This window comes from Myodes glareolus, chromosome 1, assembly GCF_982192425.1.
Source record: "Myodes glareolus chromosome 1, mMyoGla1.1, whole genome shotgun sequence".
Lineage (NCBI taxonomy): Eukaryota > Metazoa > Chordata > Mammalia > Rodentia > Cricetidae > Myodes > Myodes glareolus.
Genome location: NC_142026.1, coordinates 27,173,722 through 27,193,701, shown reverse-complemented (window position 1 = coordinate 27,193,701; position 19,980 = coordinate 27,173,722). Strand labels below are relative to the sequence as shown.

The 19,980-nt window shown below is 41.4% G+C and overlaps 1 protein-coding gene and 1 pseudogene across 1 annotated transcript in view; one reads left to right on the top strand and one right to left on the bottom strand.

The window, feature by feature from the left end:
* LOC146896140 (nuclear autoantigen Sp-100-like) overlaps positions 1-19,980 on the top strand; it is a 76,696-nt gene that overhangs the window by 39,772 nt on the left and 16,944 nt on the right. Inside the window, exons 11-12 of the mRNA XM_087905018.1 lie at positions 5,852-5,905; positions 7,977-8,027. Coding sequence (XP_087761144.1) covers positions 5,852-5,905; positions 7,977-8,027 — 105 coding nt within the window. The remainder of the gene's footprint in view (positions 1-5,851; positions 5,906-7,976; positions 8,028-19,980) is intronic.
* LOC148123270 (protein DEK pseudogene) lies at positions 1,044-3,023 on the bottom strand (annotated as a pseudogene).

The following is a 19,980-nucleotide window of genomic DNA, read 5'->3' as shown; positions in this document are numbered from 1 at the left end:
TCCTTCCTGATGTTTGGACTCCTAGTCCAACAGCGGCAGACCGTATTTACTTGATTGACCAAAATTTAAAAAAATCAAACAGCCTTCATTTCTATAATACTTCAAAGAAATTTAATGTATGGTTTTGAGAAATACTTTCAAAGATACCCACATTGCCAGCATTACAATCTGATACTTTTAATAAGAGTTACCCTACACTGCTCATATACCATCTTCTGACATTACATCTGATACTTTTAATCATAATTATTAAAATGGTCAAAGAAGTTCAGTTACTAGTTACTATCAATTCACTTATATATAAGCCAAGTGTGCTCACCCTTTCCCAGTTTTTTGAAACTCTGATGTGTTGATTTTTGTTTTTCCTCAATATAAAATGTCTATGACACTTAACATACCACAGATTGATGACACTTTGAGAGCAAAGCAGAAGTGGACAGTCCCCTCCAGTGCTGCCACCACTGAATGGACTGCTCTGTCATGCTGCCTGGCTGAACACTGACAAAGACACCTACCTACATGAGTTTAAAAATTGATCTGCACAAAAGAAATTTAAAAAATTATATACAACAAATTGGTTTTTAAAAATATAAAAATAACATCTGTCACTTCTGTCATGCTGACAACTTGACATATATATGCATGCAGAAAAAGCTCCAACTTGGTCATCTGAACAGCTGTGCTCTAATATGATGAACAAACTGCCACTATGTTCACACTGACGGAAGCTGTATTCAAAATATTTCATATACTAAATACTGCAATAGTCTCTGCACGTATAAATGCTGATTATAATAGTTTTTGCTTTGATTAAAAGTATCTTAAGCTAACATTAAGTGCACTAAAATGCACAACAGTTCAGAAATCTATGACCTTTCAATAAAGAAATCCAAAATGTACAACTATAAAACAAGAAACAATTACTGCCATGCAAGAAAATGCAATTTAAAACAGCAAGTTCAAATATATTTAACACTCAAAGGGTCAGCAGCGAATTCTGCCAACAATAGACTTAAAAAAGAAAATACATTATCTTTGCTTGTATAAATCATATCTTCAAATCTGAGAGCAAGCCGTCTGTCCTCTAGTTTAAGAGATTAGCTCTTTTACAGTTGTTTTAATGAAATCTTTCCTCTCAGTTAAATCGTAAGCGGGATAGTTTTCATATACCTCTTTGCAAGTCTGCTTCATTGTGACTTCTTCCAAGGTAGCATCAGCCAGTAATTTCTTCACTGTTTCCTTTAATTCTTCATCTGTAGGTGTTTTTTTTCAATTTTTTTAATTAATGGTTCATCATCAGAACTATCTTCAGATTCAGATTCCTTTTTGGAACTGTTTGATTCTTCTTGGTGGTGCTGCTGTCTGCCTTCTTGACATTAGCACATTAGCACTTTTTACAGACTTCTTACCTTCAGCAGCAGCTTTTTGTTTTGCTGTTTCTTTTATAGCTGTCTTTTTTGGTGGTTGTTCCTTTTCATTTTCTTTCTCTTCATCTTCTAAAGACTCTTCCTTATTTTTCTTCTTATTTCAGGACATTTGGTTTGCTTTGACTTCCTTGTTGTTCCATTCCTTTTTTTACTACCTTTGCTTGAAGATTTTTTGGATTTTGGCAATGGTTTGCCAGAAGGCTTTGGATGCATTAAGAAATTCAAGATCCTCTTCACTAGTTTGATGTTCATGCCTGATCTCGCTACATCAAGAATCTCACAGATGCTCTTTAACATGGCATTTCTAAACTTTTTCAGCATTTCTTCCTCCTTTTTATACTGGGTACTGTCATTTTCAAATGGAAAGCCACTGAACTGACCCACATTCTTCTTTAATGAGGACACTGTGCCTGATCTGTTGAAAAGCAGTTTGTGTAGATTTCTAAGTTCATCTGTTTTTTTCTTTCTCAGAAAGAAACGTATCCTTTCAATTTCACAGTTTCTGACCCTTCCCTTGAGCAATTGTAAATGGCTCTCTTTGTAAGGAAGACACTTGCATTGTCAATCTTTCTACTTTCTTCTTTTCTCTCTTGCCTTCCACAGTGAGACTCTTTTCTTTCTCTCCCCCCACCCCACTTCTCCCTCTGGTCCCTGGGGCCTGGCATTTAGGTAAGCCGGCTGCTGTGCTGGGTGGTCCTCTGCCTCCACAGCAGGGGCCTCAGCCTACATGCTGCTGGGGACCGCGGGTGCACACCAGGAGGCTGAGCTTGGCTCCTCAGAATCTTTAAATCTTTTTTTTTTTAAAGCAACTACAGATATCCCTGTTTTAAAATATGGTTAATTTGTTGGCATATGTTAAGTTTATATATATATATATATATATATATATATATATATATATATATATATATATATATATATGATTTTAACGAAGAAAGTAGTATCTGGTCATCACAGAACCTTAGCAGGGAGCCGTGGTAACTAGGTTGTTGTTCATTTATACTTGAGAAAACTAGAGCTACTGGTGCTCGAGAGCCATGGGCAGAGGACTACAAAGAATTAAAGCACAATCCAGGATGGATTCAGTCTCAGACTAGGGCCTCTGGAACCAGGTTCAATAGAAGAGAAGCATTCCTTTATACTTTCCTGGGAACACAGACTGATTTGATGCAGAGCCACAAAATTAATTTTGAGTACAAACAACGGTGATGTTGTTGGTTGTTTTGTTTATTACTCTTCATACTCTTTTGGATTTTTTGCTCTTTTTACTCTTTATTCTTGGGTCTTTTGGGGGAACCGCCACCCAGCTCCAAAAGAAATCACACACAGAGGCTTATTATTAATTATAAATGCCCAGCCTTAGCTTGGCTTGTTTCTTGCCAGCTTTTCTTAAATTAACCTGTCTACCTTTGGCTTGTGGATGTTTATCTTTTTCCTACTGCTGTAGTCTTACTTTCATACTTACTTTAATGATTTTTGATCCGCGCGTCCCGGGAGATCGCCTTGCGGCGGCGGGGGCGGATTGGTCGCCGGTCCTGCCATGCAGGCAAGTGTGAGCAGGCGGAGGGTAAAAGGAAGGCACATGGGCAAACACATCGTACAGAATAGGATTGGATATTTATTACTTAAAGGAGAGAGAGTGTGGGAGAAGGAGGAGAAGAGGAAGGAGAGGAGAGAGACAGAAAGGAGGGAAGTGGGGAGTAAGACGGACACTTTACCCCATACACGCATACCCCAAGAGGGGGACAGTGAGAGATCTAAGATGGCAACAGCAGGGAGGGGTTGCCGGGAGTGGGGGTGGCTTGCCCCTTAAAGAGACAAAAACCATAACATTCCCAGTTCTTTATTATAATAAAAGCAGGAGATTAGACACCACAGTTTGACGGAATTGGAGCAGCGAATTCTCAAGACTGCTTCCGGCTTATTTGTGGGCATCATCTTTGGGGGGGAATGAACCCTGAGAAGGCTGGGTGTTGGCCACATCCTGGCATAGCTGGTCTCTTTGCTCCCAACAGGTGTCGGTGGCATGGAAATGTTTGGTGTCTCTAATCCTGTTTAAGGTATTGGCAGAACAAAGAACAAAGTTAAATTAAGGATTTTTTTTTTTTTTTTTTTTTTTTTTTTGAGCAGGGAATTGAGGGGGATGTATCTGATCTGTTTAAGGTGGATTTTTTAATTCGGCTCCCTGGAACTCACAAGAACTCCTTGGGTTTGTGAAAACAGGAGTTTTAGACACATAATGACTGTGGCATATTTTTGTACAATGAAAAGTATTTTTTTAAGACTATGGAGGGCAGCATAAGAGAGAAATTTGATTTGAAATTTATTTGGTGAGGTAACCTGGCAAAACCTCTCAGAGATCTTTGAGAAGGATAGGATTTCACTTGAGTTACTGATTAAAAAATGACAGAGAACTTACTTGGTTGGCATCCAGAGCTATTCTGTTTTGAGTCCTCCATGGTCGTTGAAGGTTGCACTTGACCTTTGATGTTTAGCGCCAGGCCTGCCAGGCTCCAGAAGATCCTGTGGGCTAAGAAATCTGTAGGAAGACAGGCCTACCTTGACCTGAGTAGCTAGGCTGTCGATTCCAGCGATTCTGTCCATGTCTGGAGGTCTTTAGTTTAAGTGAAAGGCAGTTTTGCCCAATGGTCAGAGCTCGGCAGTCGAAGCCAACTGCAGAAGGATGTTGTTCTGTGCTCGTTTGTCTTCTGTTTTCTTTGGAGGGACAGAGTGCTGCTGCTGGGAGTCAACCTGTCTCTTTTGGTTATGAAAAGTCTTTTTTTAATAATTAAATATTTAAATATCACATTCCCCAGATCGCTGATCATTTGAGGGCTGTTAATCATATATAACTACAGTATAAAATCTGTCTGGAATGTTGGGTCTGAGCTTGACTATACTGGCTCTTAACAGTACACTTTTTACACTTGTAAAAAGGCAGAAGGAAGAAAAAAATGGCTTGTAATATAAAGTTAATGACAGAACTGACAATGGTGGAGAACAGCTTAATATATTTTAAGAGACTTAAAGGTACATACCGGTTTAAAACATGAGATTTATGATTTAGTGAACAATTATTATACACAGAAAGAATGAGCAGGAATTGGGCAATGTGGATGCTTTTGATGGGCCCTATCAAAGGCATGCCATTGCATAAAACACATGTAACAGAGTTAATAAGAGGAATCTAGTGAAAACCGGTGGACAAAGCAGTGTATACATAAGTAAAAGTGGGAGAGCTTAGTCACCTGACCTGGATCTCAGGCAAGATGGCGGTAAGGTCACCCATGTAATAAAGTTAACACTGGGGAACCGGGCAGGTAATACCTCAGTAAAGATGGCGGAATTTGGTCACCTGACCTGGCCCTCAGTCAAGATGGCGATAAAGTTACCTGACCCCAGTCAAAATGGTGGCAGCCACATGTTGTATGAAAAAAGTCACAATTTTTGAGCTGTAAGGATTTTAAGCTTAATGAGAGGGACCTAAAGGTGTGATCTGCCCTGTTGCTGAGCTGCCATGCCATACCATAAGCCGCAGAGGGGGGCAAAAGGCTGGAACCGAAAAAAAAAAAAATAACTGCACCATGCTACAGCTGGAATTGAAAAGCTAGCTGGAATTTTTAAAAGCCAGGGAGCCACCATGGGTGGTTGCTATCCAGAGCCAGAATTGTGAAAACCCGCGAAACAGCGGCACCCAAGGCCTATATCGGAACATCTTCCAGAAAAATATAGGTGGGATGCAAATTGGCAGGGCGGTTACGATGAGAGGAGAGAAAAAGAGGAAAGAGAAGAAATGGAAAGAAAAGATAAAGAAACTGGAGGACCCCGGGTCCCCAGTCAAATGCACTGTATGGGGAGTGTGCAGTGCTAATGCGCAGGCGGACACTGACCCCTGGGATCAGTCCAAACACAATTCCAGTAAAAAAAGGCAACCATAGCCAAACAGGGGAGACTCACCAATTGAAGCCTGATTGAAGCCGGGAAGCTGGTGGTGGGAATGGAAAAAGAACCCGGTTCAGGATCCTGACCCTGGAATGAATTTTGGGCAGGAGTGCATAGGCTTAGTAAGTGCATGACTTACTGCCTGGTTGGCTGGGGGCTAGGGAGCTGGGGGGCTGGGTAACTGTCTGCTAGCATCTTCCTCTCCTCCTTTTCTTGCTCCTTCTCCTTCCTCTTCCCTGATTTTTCCTTCTATTTATTCTCCCTGCCTGCCAGCCCCACCTATCCTTTCTCCTGCCTCGCTCTCAAGTGTTTTAGGCAGGCAGAGTAACACAGCTTCACAGGGTTAACAAATGTAACATAAAAGAATGCAGCACATCTTTGCATCATTAAACAAATGCTCCACATCATAAACAACTGTTACACATCTTATGATACACATAATTTTCCATAATATAATAATTTAACTCCTTTTTATCTTACAGAGCCTATAAATTCCAGAAATCCTCCTACATCCATAAACATACATAGGAGAAGAGGTAAGAGAAAATGAGGACTCTTTAAGATAGTTGAACTGTGTGTTCAACAAGAGGTTCACTCTTCTTGGCCCTATTCTTCAAAGTACAATACAAGTTTGGTTTTGATTTTAGGTAATTCCTGCTTTAACTTCTAAGTTGATCAGGCAGGCTAACTGCTGTATTGGGTGAATCCAAAGAAGTTAGTGATTTCATTCATATATTAAAAGTCTTTCTAATATTTAGTAAAAGTTCAATTTTTAGTACATATTTTTAGGTGGAAGAGTTGCCTGGCCCTGTTCCCAGTAATCATCAGAGAAATAGAAGACCCACCATCTTTTTTTTTTTAACACTCCCATAATTACTCCAAGAGAAAGGCATTGCTCTCAAAACATGTTGACCAAGATACAAACATCACAGGAGACCCCATAAGGAACAAGTAGAAGAAAAGTGTGGTGTGAAAATTTCCTCACCTTCAGGGTTAGCTCATAAGATAAAATAGTAAACCTGAGGTAGGATCATGAGCTCCAAGGGTAGGGACATTCTTGTACTGGGATTTCAGAGCTTTGCAAATTTTGCCTAGCTTCCTTTTTCTAGACTTTTTTTCTTTCCTGGTTCCCCAATTGATATTGTCAGCTAGCCACATTTCTACAGAGAGGAGCTGAGTATAACACACTCTTTCTGCCTCTGTCTTTCTCTATCTGTCTGTCTCTTTGTGTGTGTGTGTGTGTGTGTGTGTGTGTGTGTGTGTGTGTGTGTGTGTGTACCTTCTGTGTAGCTGAGAGATCAACCTCAGGTAATATTCCTCAGGTATCATTTCTCAGGTGTGACCCTGGTTATTTATGAGACAGGGTCTCTCACTGGCTGGAGCTCACCAAGCAGGCTGGGCCAACTGGTCATGAGCCCAGGGATGTCTGTCTCCATCTCCCCAGCACTGCAGTTACAAGTGCATGTCACCATTTTCTTTTTAAACAGGAATTCTGAATCAAAGTCACCGAGTCATCTGAGAGAACATTCTCTCATCTGTACCTTTTTTTTTTTTAATAAAAAGAAATCTGTAATGTGTCAATGAAACCCAAGACAAGTCTCACTCAGTACCTGTGGCTCCTCCCAACACTTATCACCTCACTCCCTACCCTAAACTTCTCCCTCCCAGGAACAGGGCTTTGATTCCCTTCCCCCAGCTTCTGATCCTATATAAGCTCAGCCATTTTGATCGCCTGGTCTCTAGTTCTCTTGGTCTCTTGGCCACTAGCTGTCTCCACTCCTGGATTTCCCCTCCCCTCACCCCCAACTCCATGACCTGATTCAGTCCGGACCCTTCCAGACGTTTGTGGCTGTTCTGTTACTGTAGGTAGAGTTTTTCTGTGTCTCAGCAAATGAACATTCAGAAATTTATTATTATGTATAAATGCTCAGGTGATAGTTCAAGCTGGTAACTAGCTAATTCTTACATTTTAAATTAGCCTGTAATTATTATCTACCCTTTGCCACATGGCTGTACCTTCTTTACACACAGCACATTCATCTTGCTTCCCTCTCTGTCTCCCTGATTTTGAGACTCCACCCTTCTTCCTCCCACCATCCTCTGTCTGGCTGTCCTGCCTATACCTCCTGCCTAGCTACCAGCCAGTAACTCCTTTATTAAACCCATCAGAAGGTGCCTTGGCAAATACACATCTTCACAGTGTACAAAAAAGATTATTTCAGAACATCTCCCTCACATTTACAATAAACCTCCGCCTCAACCTCACCTAGGAGCAGCTGTGTCCTCACTTATTCATTCAAAATCATTATGAACCAGGGCTTAATGAGATCACTGGGGTTGAGTGGCAGTGTTCTTCTTCTTACGTATGCCCAGACTCCCCTGCCCCCAAGTATGGAATTTGTGGGATGATTTGCAGTGAAGATTGAATGACTGTGGGTCTCTATCCTTTTTGGAAGGGAAGAAACAGAAAAGATCATGAATGCATCTGTAGTCCAAATACTGTCCATTTAAGTACATATACTCAATACTGACTACTTAAGATGTCATGGAATCCCTGTGGCCATTTTGGTTCTACATTGCTGGTTTCCTTTTTCCTTTTCTTTCCAGATACGTCTGATTCTGAGAGCTTGAGCACCAGGAAAAGACAAAGAAGGACAAGTAAGAACAATTTAAAAATCTAGATGTAGCAAATACTTCTCTCTGTAACTAAAACCTAGACATCCTTTCAAGTAAAAGAGAGTTAGCCTGGGATGGTAACTCACTCACATGATGCTTTTGGTTCAGGTGAGTTGGAACCATTGGCTAAGGCACACAGGTCTCAAAAGCAGTCAACAGTACAAGATTACTTTTCACCCAAGTAAAGAGGATGAAGTTGATCCTGGGTGGAGAGGTCACTTCATTTCACATGCTCATCTAGGGCCCTGAGATCTTAAAGACTGGCTTTGTCACCCACCATGCCCAAGACTCCATAGCAAACAGAAATGGAAGCAGATGGTGCACAAATAACCTCAGAAAGGGCACGAGGTCTAAGAAATGATCACAGAAGCGAATGGCCACCAGGGCAAAGTTGGCCCCAGCCCCAGCGTTGGGGACAGTTTCTGGAGCAAGTTTGACCAACAGCTCAGATAAAGGCAAGGTTGGCCTGCTGACAGCATTGTCTCTATGCCTCCCAAATAAACCACAGGTCTGTCCTACCTTCTCACACGGGCTGCAGGATTACCCAACCCTACCTGTCCTCTCCCTCACAGGCTGGCAGGACTGTCCCTCCCCAGTTATCCTTCTATTTGGCAGGATTGAGCCTTCCTACATACTCATACAAGTAGTCGTGTGTGTGTGTGTGTGTGTGTGTGTGTGTGTGTGTGTGTGTGTGTGTGTTCCTGTATTCCTGTATAAATGTGTAGATGCCAGGAGGTGATGTTAAATATCATCGTCTATCTCTCTATCTCATTTTGAGAGAAGGGTATCACATTGAACCTGGAACTCACTGATACAGTGAGTGTGGCTGATGAGTGGGCTTCAGGGACCTTGCTGTCTCTATCTCCTCAGCTCTGGGATCATAGACGCTCACTGCTGCACCCAGGTTATTACACAGTACTGGGGATCTGAACTCAGGTCCTTAGGCTTAGTGAGAAACACTTTACTGACTGAGACAGACAGACAGACAGACAGACACACACACACACCATACTCACAGACACACAAAGCTAAGGAGAAAGTTCAGCTGATAAAATGCCTGCATGTTTCTGAATTTGATTCCTAAAACCTTGTTTGTTAAATGAAAAAGTGTGCTAAAGTGTGCTATAGACTTGTAATCCCAGCTCAGAGGAGATGGAAACAGGAGAATCCCTGGGGTTCTAGGTCCCAGACAGTTTGCCTACATGGCAAGTCCAAGACAAAGGAACGATTCTGTTTCAAAAGGAGTGTGACTGCAAAAATGACACCAAGGTTGTCCCCTGGCCTCAACATGTAATCGCATGTATATCCCCTGCACACACGCACCTGCACATATGGACGTGCACTCACACAGGACCTTATTATGTATATGATATAAAATAATGTAGCACTATATAAAAATATAGTATGCACATATGTGTGTGTGTGTGTGTGTGTGTGTGTGTGTGTGTGTGTAGAGAGAGAGAGAGAGAGAGAGAATATGACTAACCATCACAGTGAACAGTACAACTGACCACCATAACCATGGTGGTCACTGTGGTTGTCATTATGGTGCTCAGATGTATTGGTCAGTCATAGTGGTCACTCTGAAGGTCACTGACATAATGTAGTGCTCTCTGTCAGTCATAGACGTCACTGTGGTTGTCATTAGGGTGCTAAGGTGTATTGTTCACTGTAGTATTCAGTCATAGTGGTCACTATGGTGACCGTTGATATGGTCAGCTAGGTGCTCACTGTGAGGGTCACTAATAATGGTCTCTGTTGGTCAGCTGCAGTGTTCACTGAAATGGCTGGACATAATCATCACTGTCATAGTCACTGATGTGGTCAGTTGTGGTTTTCACTGTAATGATCAGCCACAGTGGTCACAGTGATGGGCACTTGTAGTTTTCACTGAGGCTCAGCCATAGTGGTTACTATGGTGGTCAGTTGTTGCCGTCACTGTGGTGTGCAGTTGTAGTCATCACTGTGAGTGGTGAGTTCAGCCATAGTTGTCAATCTGTGAATGAATGAATGGAGTCAAAGGAGAGAAGACTGTCAAAAAGAAGGAAGAGAAACAACTATTTTTATACTGAATGTTCAGGAATGATTGACAGAGAAATAAAGGAACAAATCAGAGCATCACTGATAAAAAGCAGCACAGGAGAGGAGAGACTTGAGAAAGCCAGGCTGGTACCTATGCAGAGACAGAGCAGCAGGCAGGAAGTGTAGCAGAATAAGGTATGGCCTGAAAGACTGGACCTCTGTTGGCTGGGAGTGTAGTCACTGGGAACCTGTATGTTTTTTCTCAGCTCATTTGATGCCAAACATCCTGCAGGACCATGTTCAGGACATTCCTTGGCCACACCTCCACACTTAGTCTATCTTTTTCATCATAGCTAGTGATTCCAAGCTTCATAAATGAATACAGGGAGAGAGTTAGAAGGGATGCAGCCTATCAGGTCTGATGGAGAAGTTAGCTATGGTGCCTTGATCTTTGTTTTCCTGTGATGTGGTAGTGAGAGTTGGAGGCTTTTCCTCTATTTTCTTACATCTCCCCTAAACATGTACGCACAAAATCCTCACAGAGATACCTGCACAGACTCTGTCTTTAACTTTGAGGAAGCTGAAAGAAGATCCAGCTGAGCTCCTTGATGGAGTCAGTGTCTACTTGGTGGGTGATGTAAGGAGAAAGAATAGGAAGGGTGTGCCTCTCGGTTACACTGGACACACGGAGATAAAGTCTGAGACTGACAGATTCTGTGTACAGCACAGACTTAGCACAGGGAACTAAGTGGCAGCGATGATTGTGTGTTCAGTGTCAGAAGAGCTGGCATTTTACCATGACAGTGCACTGTGAGGAGAAACAACATACATGATGGAGGCTGAGATAAAGACAAAGACTGACATAAAGACAGCCCCTTAATGAAAGTCACACATACACACAGGTAGGGGGTATAGGAGAAAGAGAGAGAGAGAGAGAGAAATGATGATGATGATGATGACGATGATGATGATGATGATGATGATGATGATGATGATGATGATGATGATGATGTGGGATTACCCTCAGTATGCTGTGAATACCATTGGTTAATAAAGAAACTTTTTTGGGCCAATGGCTTAACAGAATATAGCCAGACTAGAAAAGATATACATATATATATATATATATATATATATATATATATATATAGAGAGAGAGAGAGAGAGAGAGAGAGAGAGAGAGAGAGAGAAGGTGGAGTCAGAGAGGTACCATGTAGCCATCAAAGAAGAAAGACATAGAACCTTGCCGGTAGGCAATAACCTCATGGTAATCCACAGACTAATAGAGCTGGGTTAATTAACATAAGAGCTAACTAGAAATGTGCTTAAGTGATTGGCCAAGAAATGTTTTAATTAATACAGTTTCTGTGTGATTATTTTGGGTTTGGGCAGTCAGGAATGAACAAGCAGGTGAGAGAGAGAGAGAGAGAGAGAGAGAGAGAGAGAAGAGAGAGAGAGAGAGAATAAAATAGAAAACAGAAAGGGAGATTGTTCTGGATAGTTTAATGGTTTTATGTCAATGTGACACAAGCTGAAGTCATCTGAGTAGAGGGAACCTCAGTTAAAAAACTGTTTCTATAAGGTTGGGCTATAGACAAACCTGTAGGGCATTTTCTTAGTGTTTGATGTAGGAGGGCCCACACCATTATGGATGGTGTCATTTCTGGGCTGATGTTCCAGGGGTCTATAGAAAACCAGGATAAGAAACTGAGGCCAGCAAGCCAGTAAACAGCACCCTCCACGGCATCTGTATCAGGAAAATGCCACAAGGTTTTTGGCTTGCTTGAGTTCCTTCCATGAATAGTGATCTGGAAGTATAAGCCACATAAACCCTTCCCTTCTCAAGCTCATTTTGGTCATGGTGTTTTAGCACAGCAATAGTAGCCATAACTAGGACAAGTTAGTACCAAGAGTAGGGTACTGCTGTGAAAGGCCTGACCATGCTTTGGGCAAGACTGTGGAAGGTCTTTGGAACTTCGGGTTAGAAGTGTCATTGAGTTAAGAGTTTTGAGTGTTAAGAGTTCTGTGAGATGTTCTGTGGGATCTTTGAAGATAAGAACATTGAGAGCAGTGCAAATGATGGAGGCCTGCCTTCTGAAGTTTCAGAGGGAAATGAAAACTTTACTGGGCTATTTGTGTAAAGACTCTGCAATATCTGGATAGTTGTAGCTGAAGAATCAACTGTGATTGTTGTAAGGAGACCACTTGTTCATTCCAGCTGCCCAGCTAATTTAGCCCCAAAATGATCACACAGAAACTGTATAATTAAATCACTGCTTGGGCCATTAGCTCTAGCTTCTTATTGGCTAACTCCTACATCTTTATTTAACCCATTTCTATCCATCTGCATATCACCACAAAGTCATGGCCTACCAGAAAAGTTTCAGCAAGTCTACCTCCAGTCACGGATCCATGGCATCCCCCAACTCTGCTTTCTTCCTCCCAGAATTCAGTTCTGTCTTCTCCTCTACCTAAGTTATGCCCTATCAGGTCAAAGCAGTTTCTTTATTCATAACCAATACAAACAACACATAGAGGGGACTCCCACATCACCTTGCCTTTTTCTGTTTAAATAAAAAGCAAGGTTTTAACTTTAACATAGTAAAATTGCATGTAACAGGTATCAATCAAGAATTGCAGTTATAATGTTTATATCTACTTTACCTTTTATCATAACTAAGGAAAACTATAACTATAACTATAAATTCTTCAACTCCATCAAAGACTCCAGAAGGATATAATCTTAAATTCTTAAACATTTTAAATGCCATATTCTGAAAGTCTCTGAAAGATTTGAAGAATACCTATCTCATTGAAATATATCTCTATACATCTAGAAAATCTAACTAACATGACTACAAGCTTGACTATTATAGATGACTATCTATTAACATCTATCTCTTATTATACATTTTTTAAATGAACTACACAAACACAATCCCTTAATCGAGGGCAGAAATATACATATACAGTATAACAAAATTTACCTTAAATTTGTATTAATAAACCAAGGTCCATACCAATGCAAATTATTCATATCTATTTAATATCCCCTTCAAATATAAACAAACATTTATAGACAACATTTGGGAATATGGGCATAGATTTGTCCATGCTGCTTCCTACTGTTTAGGGGTGCTGTTAATCAGGTGTTTAAATCATATATCCTGTATGCTAGGTTCATCTTAGTTGCCAGTTGGGCAAAATAATTTTTCCAAGCCTACATACATTTATTCAACACTGTGACCCATTTAGAGGTGATTTATGTCTGAATCTGTCCTATCGTGAATCTTTAATTCTTTACTGTCCAGGAGCACTTCTTAAAACACTAAGCACTTCTTAAAAACTTAAGTTGTGCCATTAGTAGGGGTAATACAGTACCACCTGTTTGCTGCCCAGTCTAAAACTTAAACTGCGCTGTTACTATGATAAATATAGTAGTTCCTGCTTGGTACTCTGTAAAGTTCATCATGGCAGAGCCGCTTGCACCTCTGAGCTGCACACCACCCCACTTCCAGGCATTAAGCAGTCTACATTGCCATCAAGCAAGCTGTCACACTTTACTCACAAACCCCATCCAAATGATCTGTCTCCTGCAAGAGCCAGAGTTTGTGCTAGCAGCATAGCCCAGAAACTGTGCAGCTTTTTTTTTTTTTTTTTGCTATGGCTGAGTCAGGAAAACCTCTCTTAAAGGAGCTGCGGCATACTACCAACAAACAGCAAAAAGCTGTGTTAAACTTTGTACTTTTTTCTTTAAAATTAAGCTCTCTCCGGTTTTCAAGTGGATTTAGTCCATCACGTTGGCTCCAATTGTTGCAAGGAGACTGTTTCTTCATCCCGGCCACCCTGCTAGCTTAGCCCCAAAATAATCACACAGAAACTGTATTAATACAATCATTGCTTGGCCCATTAGCTCTATCTTCTTATTGGCTTAGCAAGAAGCCAGAACCACCAAAGTAAAAACTTTGTTTTACTGGGATGGTTGATGCTGGATTTCAGGGGCTGAGAAATTAGAGGCGATTAATAAGAGACCAACATTACTGAGGTGAAAATCAGGAAGTGTTTACTGAGAGTCAACACACAGAAATTGTGTTTCAGAGGTGGCCACAGTTGTATCTCCCACTGGAAACTGAACTTGATAGTGTAAGAGTCAATCAGGTATTACTTGTTTTGAAGGGATGAAGGGGTCATGGGGAGCAGCTGAGGCTTGGCACTGTGAGAGGCCAGGAGAGGTCATTGGTAAAGACGCAGCTTCAGCAGCAGTTGAAGACCCAGGACTGAAGGGATCATGTAGAGAAGTTGAGGCTTAGCACCATGAATACACACCAGGAGGGACTATTTGTGAAAGTGCAGCCCATTTACAGCAGAAGACCCCAGCATTATGGAGATACCAGTACCATAGGATGATCACCAAGAACAGCAGCAGCAATGACGCAGAGCCAGCCAGGGCCCAGAAGACAAACTGTGTGTGCTGCACAGTGGAGACAAGGATGTGACTCAAGCCCTGTGGAGGAACCCAGAGATCAAAAGTGGATCCCAGACAATTAGATACTAAAATATTTACAGCTGCAGTTTGGTTTTGCTTTGATCTCATTGTGACTGTGCCCTGGTTTCTTGTAGTAAGAAAGTTATTTTACTTAACTTTTACTTTTTACAGAGCCACAGAAAAAAAAGGAGAGCTCAAAGCTAGATGACCTGATGACCTGCTGGGGGTGGATTTTAGAAGAAATTTAAGGTTATTTCCCCCTGCCCACTTAGTCTAATGGAATCTCTGATTACAGCTGCATTCATCTTGCAGATTAATTTGAGAAAAATAGGGACTTACCCATTTACTAATATTTTACTAATGTTCTTCCATAATGATTTTCTTTATATGATTTCCATACAATAAAAGGAATATTTTGAATAATTGCAACTCTATTAGTATTTTTCCAGTAACCTGAAAACTGGGATGAATTCACATGAGAGAATTTGCATAGGAAATTTGAAGTCATTTTATTACCTGCCTGCACAAGTGAGAATTACACTGCTGCTAATGTAGTTAGAATCTTACAGGTGTTTATATGGGTTAGAGACCAGAGAGTAACTTAATATATCATGGCCAAAAATTATCAAGAAAGATAATGTTCCAGAATTAGGGGTCTCTCTGGAAATTAGCTTTATGAAGAGTGGCATTAATGTCTAATTGCAAGACCCTTTCAAACAACTCTTTCAGTGACAAAATCATGTTAATGGACGGAACTAATTGATACATTTATGAGTAGATGAGACCCCATGCTTTACTAGAGAGTAAGACCTAAGCCCTCACTGAGTCTGCTTGAACATTTCATCAGATCAGATCTCTACAGTAGATTTATGGATCAGGGTGCTCTCTCCTTCAACATTCATCGGGGACTTTCCCTTCGACTCCTTCTGCAATTACTTTGCTGTAGGAAGACTTGTATTTTAAAAATCTAATCTGTGGAATTACATTATATAACCTTACAAGAAAAGCTCAATTCTATTGACAGAAATAAAAAAAGTACTGAAAAGGATTTCACCTAAAAGCAGTGAAATAGGAGATGGTAAATGATAGATAGACAGATAGATAGGCAGACAGACAGACAGACAGACAGATAGCGAGTAGATAGACAGACATACAAACATACAGACAGATAGATTGATAGACAGATGGTTGATAGATATAGATAGACAGATGATTGATTTAATTTTCTAGGACAGTCTCTAACCCATGCTGTTTAAGCCCAAGATACCTCACCTTTTTTTTTATCTTAAGCTAATTACAAAGCATGAACAATTCTCTCAATAGTTAAGTGAGAATTCTTATGTTGTTTTTTGCTCTTATTTAGACAAGCCTGCCCATGTAGCCCAGGCTGGCCTCCTTTCACGTGTATCTTCACCTACCTGATTACACTTCCGGGGAGTAGATCTCATCTTTGCGTGGCCTGTGTGTATTGCCCTATGGGTTTGATTTTCAGACTGCTTTAAGAAACCATGGGCTAATCTGAGACTGCGGGGACTGTTTTACACAAAGAGAGATGATGAAGTCCGTAAAGATGAGGACTGGTGAACAGGCATGGAAAGAAGTTTCCTAATTCCTACAGGGAAAAGGATTTTAATGGTGGTAAGAGTGATAATTATCCTATAAGCAGAATTAATTATGCTTATCAGCATAAGAGTTATATTTCCTAAAACAAGTCAGACTGGGTGTGATGGTGCATACACACTGTCTTAGGGTTTCTGTTTTTTTAAAGACACCATGACCACAGCAACTCTTATAAAGGAAAACATTTATGTATGGCTTACATTTCAGAGATTAAGTCCATTATGATCATGGTGGGACAAGGTGACATGCAGGCAGAGTGCTGGAGAAGGAGCTGAGATACAATAAGTGATCTGAACTAGGTGTAACTTGCACATAGGAGACCTCAAAGCACACAAGCCTTTGGAGATGTTTAAAATCCAAACCATACAGCCTCACATCGATGCCTTGCACTCAGCAAGTACTAAAGTGTTAATTCTCATTATTATTATTTTCACAGTGTCCCTTGGGATACAAACAAAACTGCCTGAAGTTATTTTCTGTGTTAATGTGCGAGTAAATTAAGTGAATCAGGGTCAAGGCCATGAAAATGGCATCAGGGTAAACCCAGGTGTCTTAGTTTGGGTGACTGTGGCTGAGATGACTCACTAAGGCCAAAGCAACTTGGAGAGGAAAGGTTTATTACACTCACACTTCCAGATCATGGCTCATCAAAAGCAGTGAGGGCAGGAACTCAGGCAGGGCAGGAACCTGGAGGTAGGAGCTGAAGCAGAGGCCATGGAGGGCGCTGCTTACTGGCTTGTTCATCATAACTTGATTTGTCTGCTTTCTTTTAGAACCCAGGGTCACCAGCCCAGGGATGTCACACCCATAATGGGCTGGACCCTCCCCATCAATGACTAATTAAGAAAATGTCCTGCAGGCTTGTGTGTGGCCTGATCTTATGGAGGTCTTTCCTCAACTGAGGCGCTCTCCTCTCTGATGAGTCTAGCTTTTGTCAGATTGACATAATGCCAGAATAGCAGGTTAAATAACAAAGACTTGGTAATTACAAACCTATGGGCTATATATTTCTCACTATGTACTAGACTTTTTACAAGTTACAGTAACAAGGAAGTCTGAAAAGTACTACTACATATATTGCAACCTTTTAGAAGTATCTGGTTTTGTTTTAGTTTCCTGTAGCACACAATGCCCAACTGTGCTTTATGTGCTACCATACAATTCATGAGCCTCGGGTAAGGGGCTGGAGATTGAAACACACAGAGACACACAGAGACAGCACAGACACACACACACCTCTAGTCACTGGTAAAGAATCCCTTTTATTAAATAGTACCACGGAGGCTTATATACCCACAGTCAGGTGGGCCAAGAGGTGAAAACCTCATCCCCTGATCCTCAAGGCAAGGCAACATGTGCTCAGGAAGCAGAGCTGGTAAACAACTTTGACACAGTTTTCAGTAGCTCAAATCAGAAGGCCAAGTAAAGGTCACTAGCAGGGAAGAGCAGCTGCAGGCCAGGACTCCTAATGGTCCCAACAGTTTCCTGTTTACTCAGGGAAAAAGAGAAATAGACTTGGAGAATACTTAATTCAGAACATCAAAAATCCCAATGGAAACAAGCTGGAAAAAAAGTTATAAACAAACCATGATACATTTTCAGTACTAAATTTTCATTCTTCTTATTACATACTTCCAATAACAAATCATTGTAGCCATGGTAACTGTTGAGAAATATACCAATTTTAGTCAGTTCCCAAATTATTTGGGGGAAAGGGACAAAAGATGACACCCCTACTAACAAGTGACTTGATATGTCTGTGGTTAGACAAGGTCACTACAACCTCTGCTAAACTTGTGATGACAGGATGAGTCAAAAGCAAAACAGGAGGAACACCTGTGAGTAACAGATGGTACCGCTGCCCCTCCTCAGGATCAACCCCATGAGGTCACTATACAGACCTAAATCAGTCACTTCTTCCCTTATGCCTCAGTTGAACTTATCTGTAAGTTAAGTAGCATGTTAGATTGGCTGTTGTCAAGGTCACCCCAGCTCTTTGGATGACTTTACAGTCTGAAACTCTCCAAGCAACTTGGTAAGCACCATGGATAGCCACCTCTCCAGTCTATGGAGCATCTACCATGTTAACAACTAGAAGGTTAGGAAGAGCAGCTAGTACCTCCTTCACTCCCTCCTTCCTGCCTGTCCTTCAATCTCCTTCCCCCCCTTTTCTCTACCCAACCTGCTATCTCATTATATGAGTCTATATGTGCATATGCATGTATGTGTATGGCCATAAATTTTCCACTTAGTTGAGCAGAAGCAGTGCCCAAGGTTGATAGTGACTGACTTGCTTTGTAATTAAGACATACATGGTCCTTCTAGAAGATCAACAGCCTAGTGTTGTCACCTTGGGCAGTGTATTTCCCAAATACACCCTTCAAGTTCCCATCTCCAGAGTTCCTTCCAGGCTACACAAATCGTGCTTCTTCATAAATCCTCTTGCTGATTCCCACTCAGCCACTAGCCACCCCTGACTGTCTCTAGCCATAAACTTCATCTTTACACAACCCATTAATGAGTGTGATGATCTCACCTTCCCTGACTTATCTACAGACCAGATTTATGACAAACCTTTAGTATGACTTAAAGGAAATATCTGACAACTACGTTCAGAAAAATACACCTTCTCTCCTGGACTACATACTGAGCCCCAAGCCAGCAGGCTAAAGAGTAAGACCCTATCTCTATAAATAAATAAACAGCAACAATAAAAAGAAGACAGGAAAAAAATGTAGCCTCTCTCAGGAAGCCTGGAGTAGGGAAGGTTGACACTGGCAGGATCGCACTCCCTGTCCCCTTCTGTGCTCTGTGCAGCATGCTTAGACAAGAGCCCTGACCCGGGATTTGGTGTCCTAGGACACTGTTCACAGTCATCCCGACACCTGATGATTCTCTGAGAAAGCCCAAGACTCATACCCTGCTATCATCTCTCTCATAGGATGATAGCATTATTAACGAAATTGTTTGAAATAATATGTGGTAGTTGTGGCTGCATTATTATGTTAAATGGTCCATGTACAGTTTCAGTATTATTAGGTGGGTATTAAGACTAGAAAAGCTGGGCTAACAGCTGACTCAGCAGTTATGAGTTCTCTGTTCTACCAGAAGACCTGGGTTCAAGTCTCAGCACCCAAATGGTAACTCTCCCGCCAGGGTATCAGACGCCCTCACACAGACACTCATATGGGTAAAACACCAATGCACATTTAAAAAAAAAATGTGGCTTCCCATTTCAGGTGAGTTAAGCTGAGTTCCCTGCCAGGGCCTAGGTTGTTTTGAGAGACTGCTCTGAAGCAGCTGTGAGATGCTCCTCCCACCCCATCCTAGCCCCACAGTGTCTTTGATGGAACCTTTAGCTGACTGGAAAGGCTGGAACCACTAATACGGAAGTTCATAAGGACTTCAATATCTGGTTCAATGAAATTGGATCCCATGCAAATGAGACATACACACAGACTGCCAGACACAGGCATCACCAGCAGGCACCCAGGCATGTGCTGGGACACAGACAGGCAGGCTGGGTGGAGGTAGGCACACAAGCCTGCAGATAGACACATACAGACAGGAAGCTGGTAAAGGTGTCCTCAAGGCCATATTTATACAGAACCACGCAAAAGTGTCACTCTAGAACTGATTATCTAAAACATGACATCACTATTTACTTTGGGGTCTCATGATACTTGGTGTCAGTTAACTCAATGTGCTAACTCATTGCTATCCCCCCTTCCCACCATGTGCAGTGTCAGCCATGTTTGAGCTGACATATCAGGTAGCCATATCAACACCATGTTGTTTAAATATAAA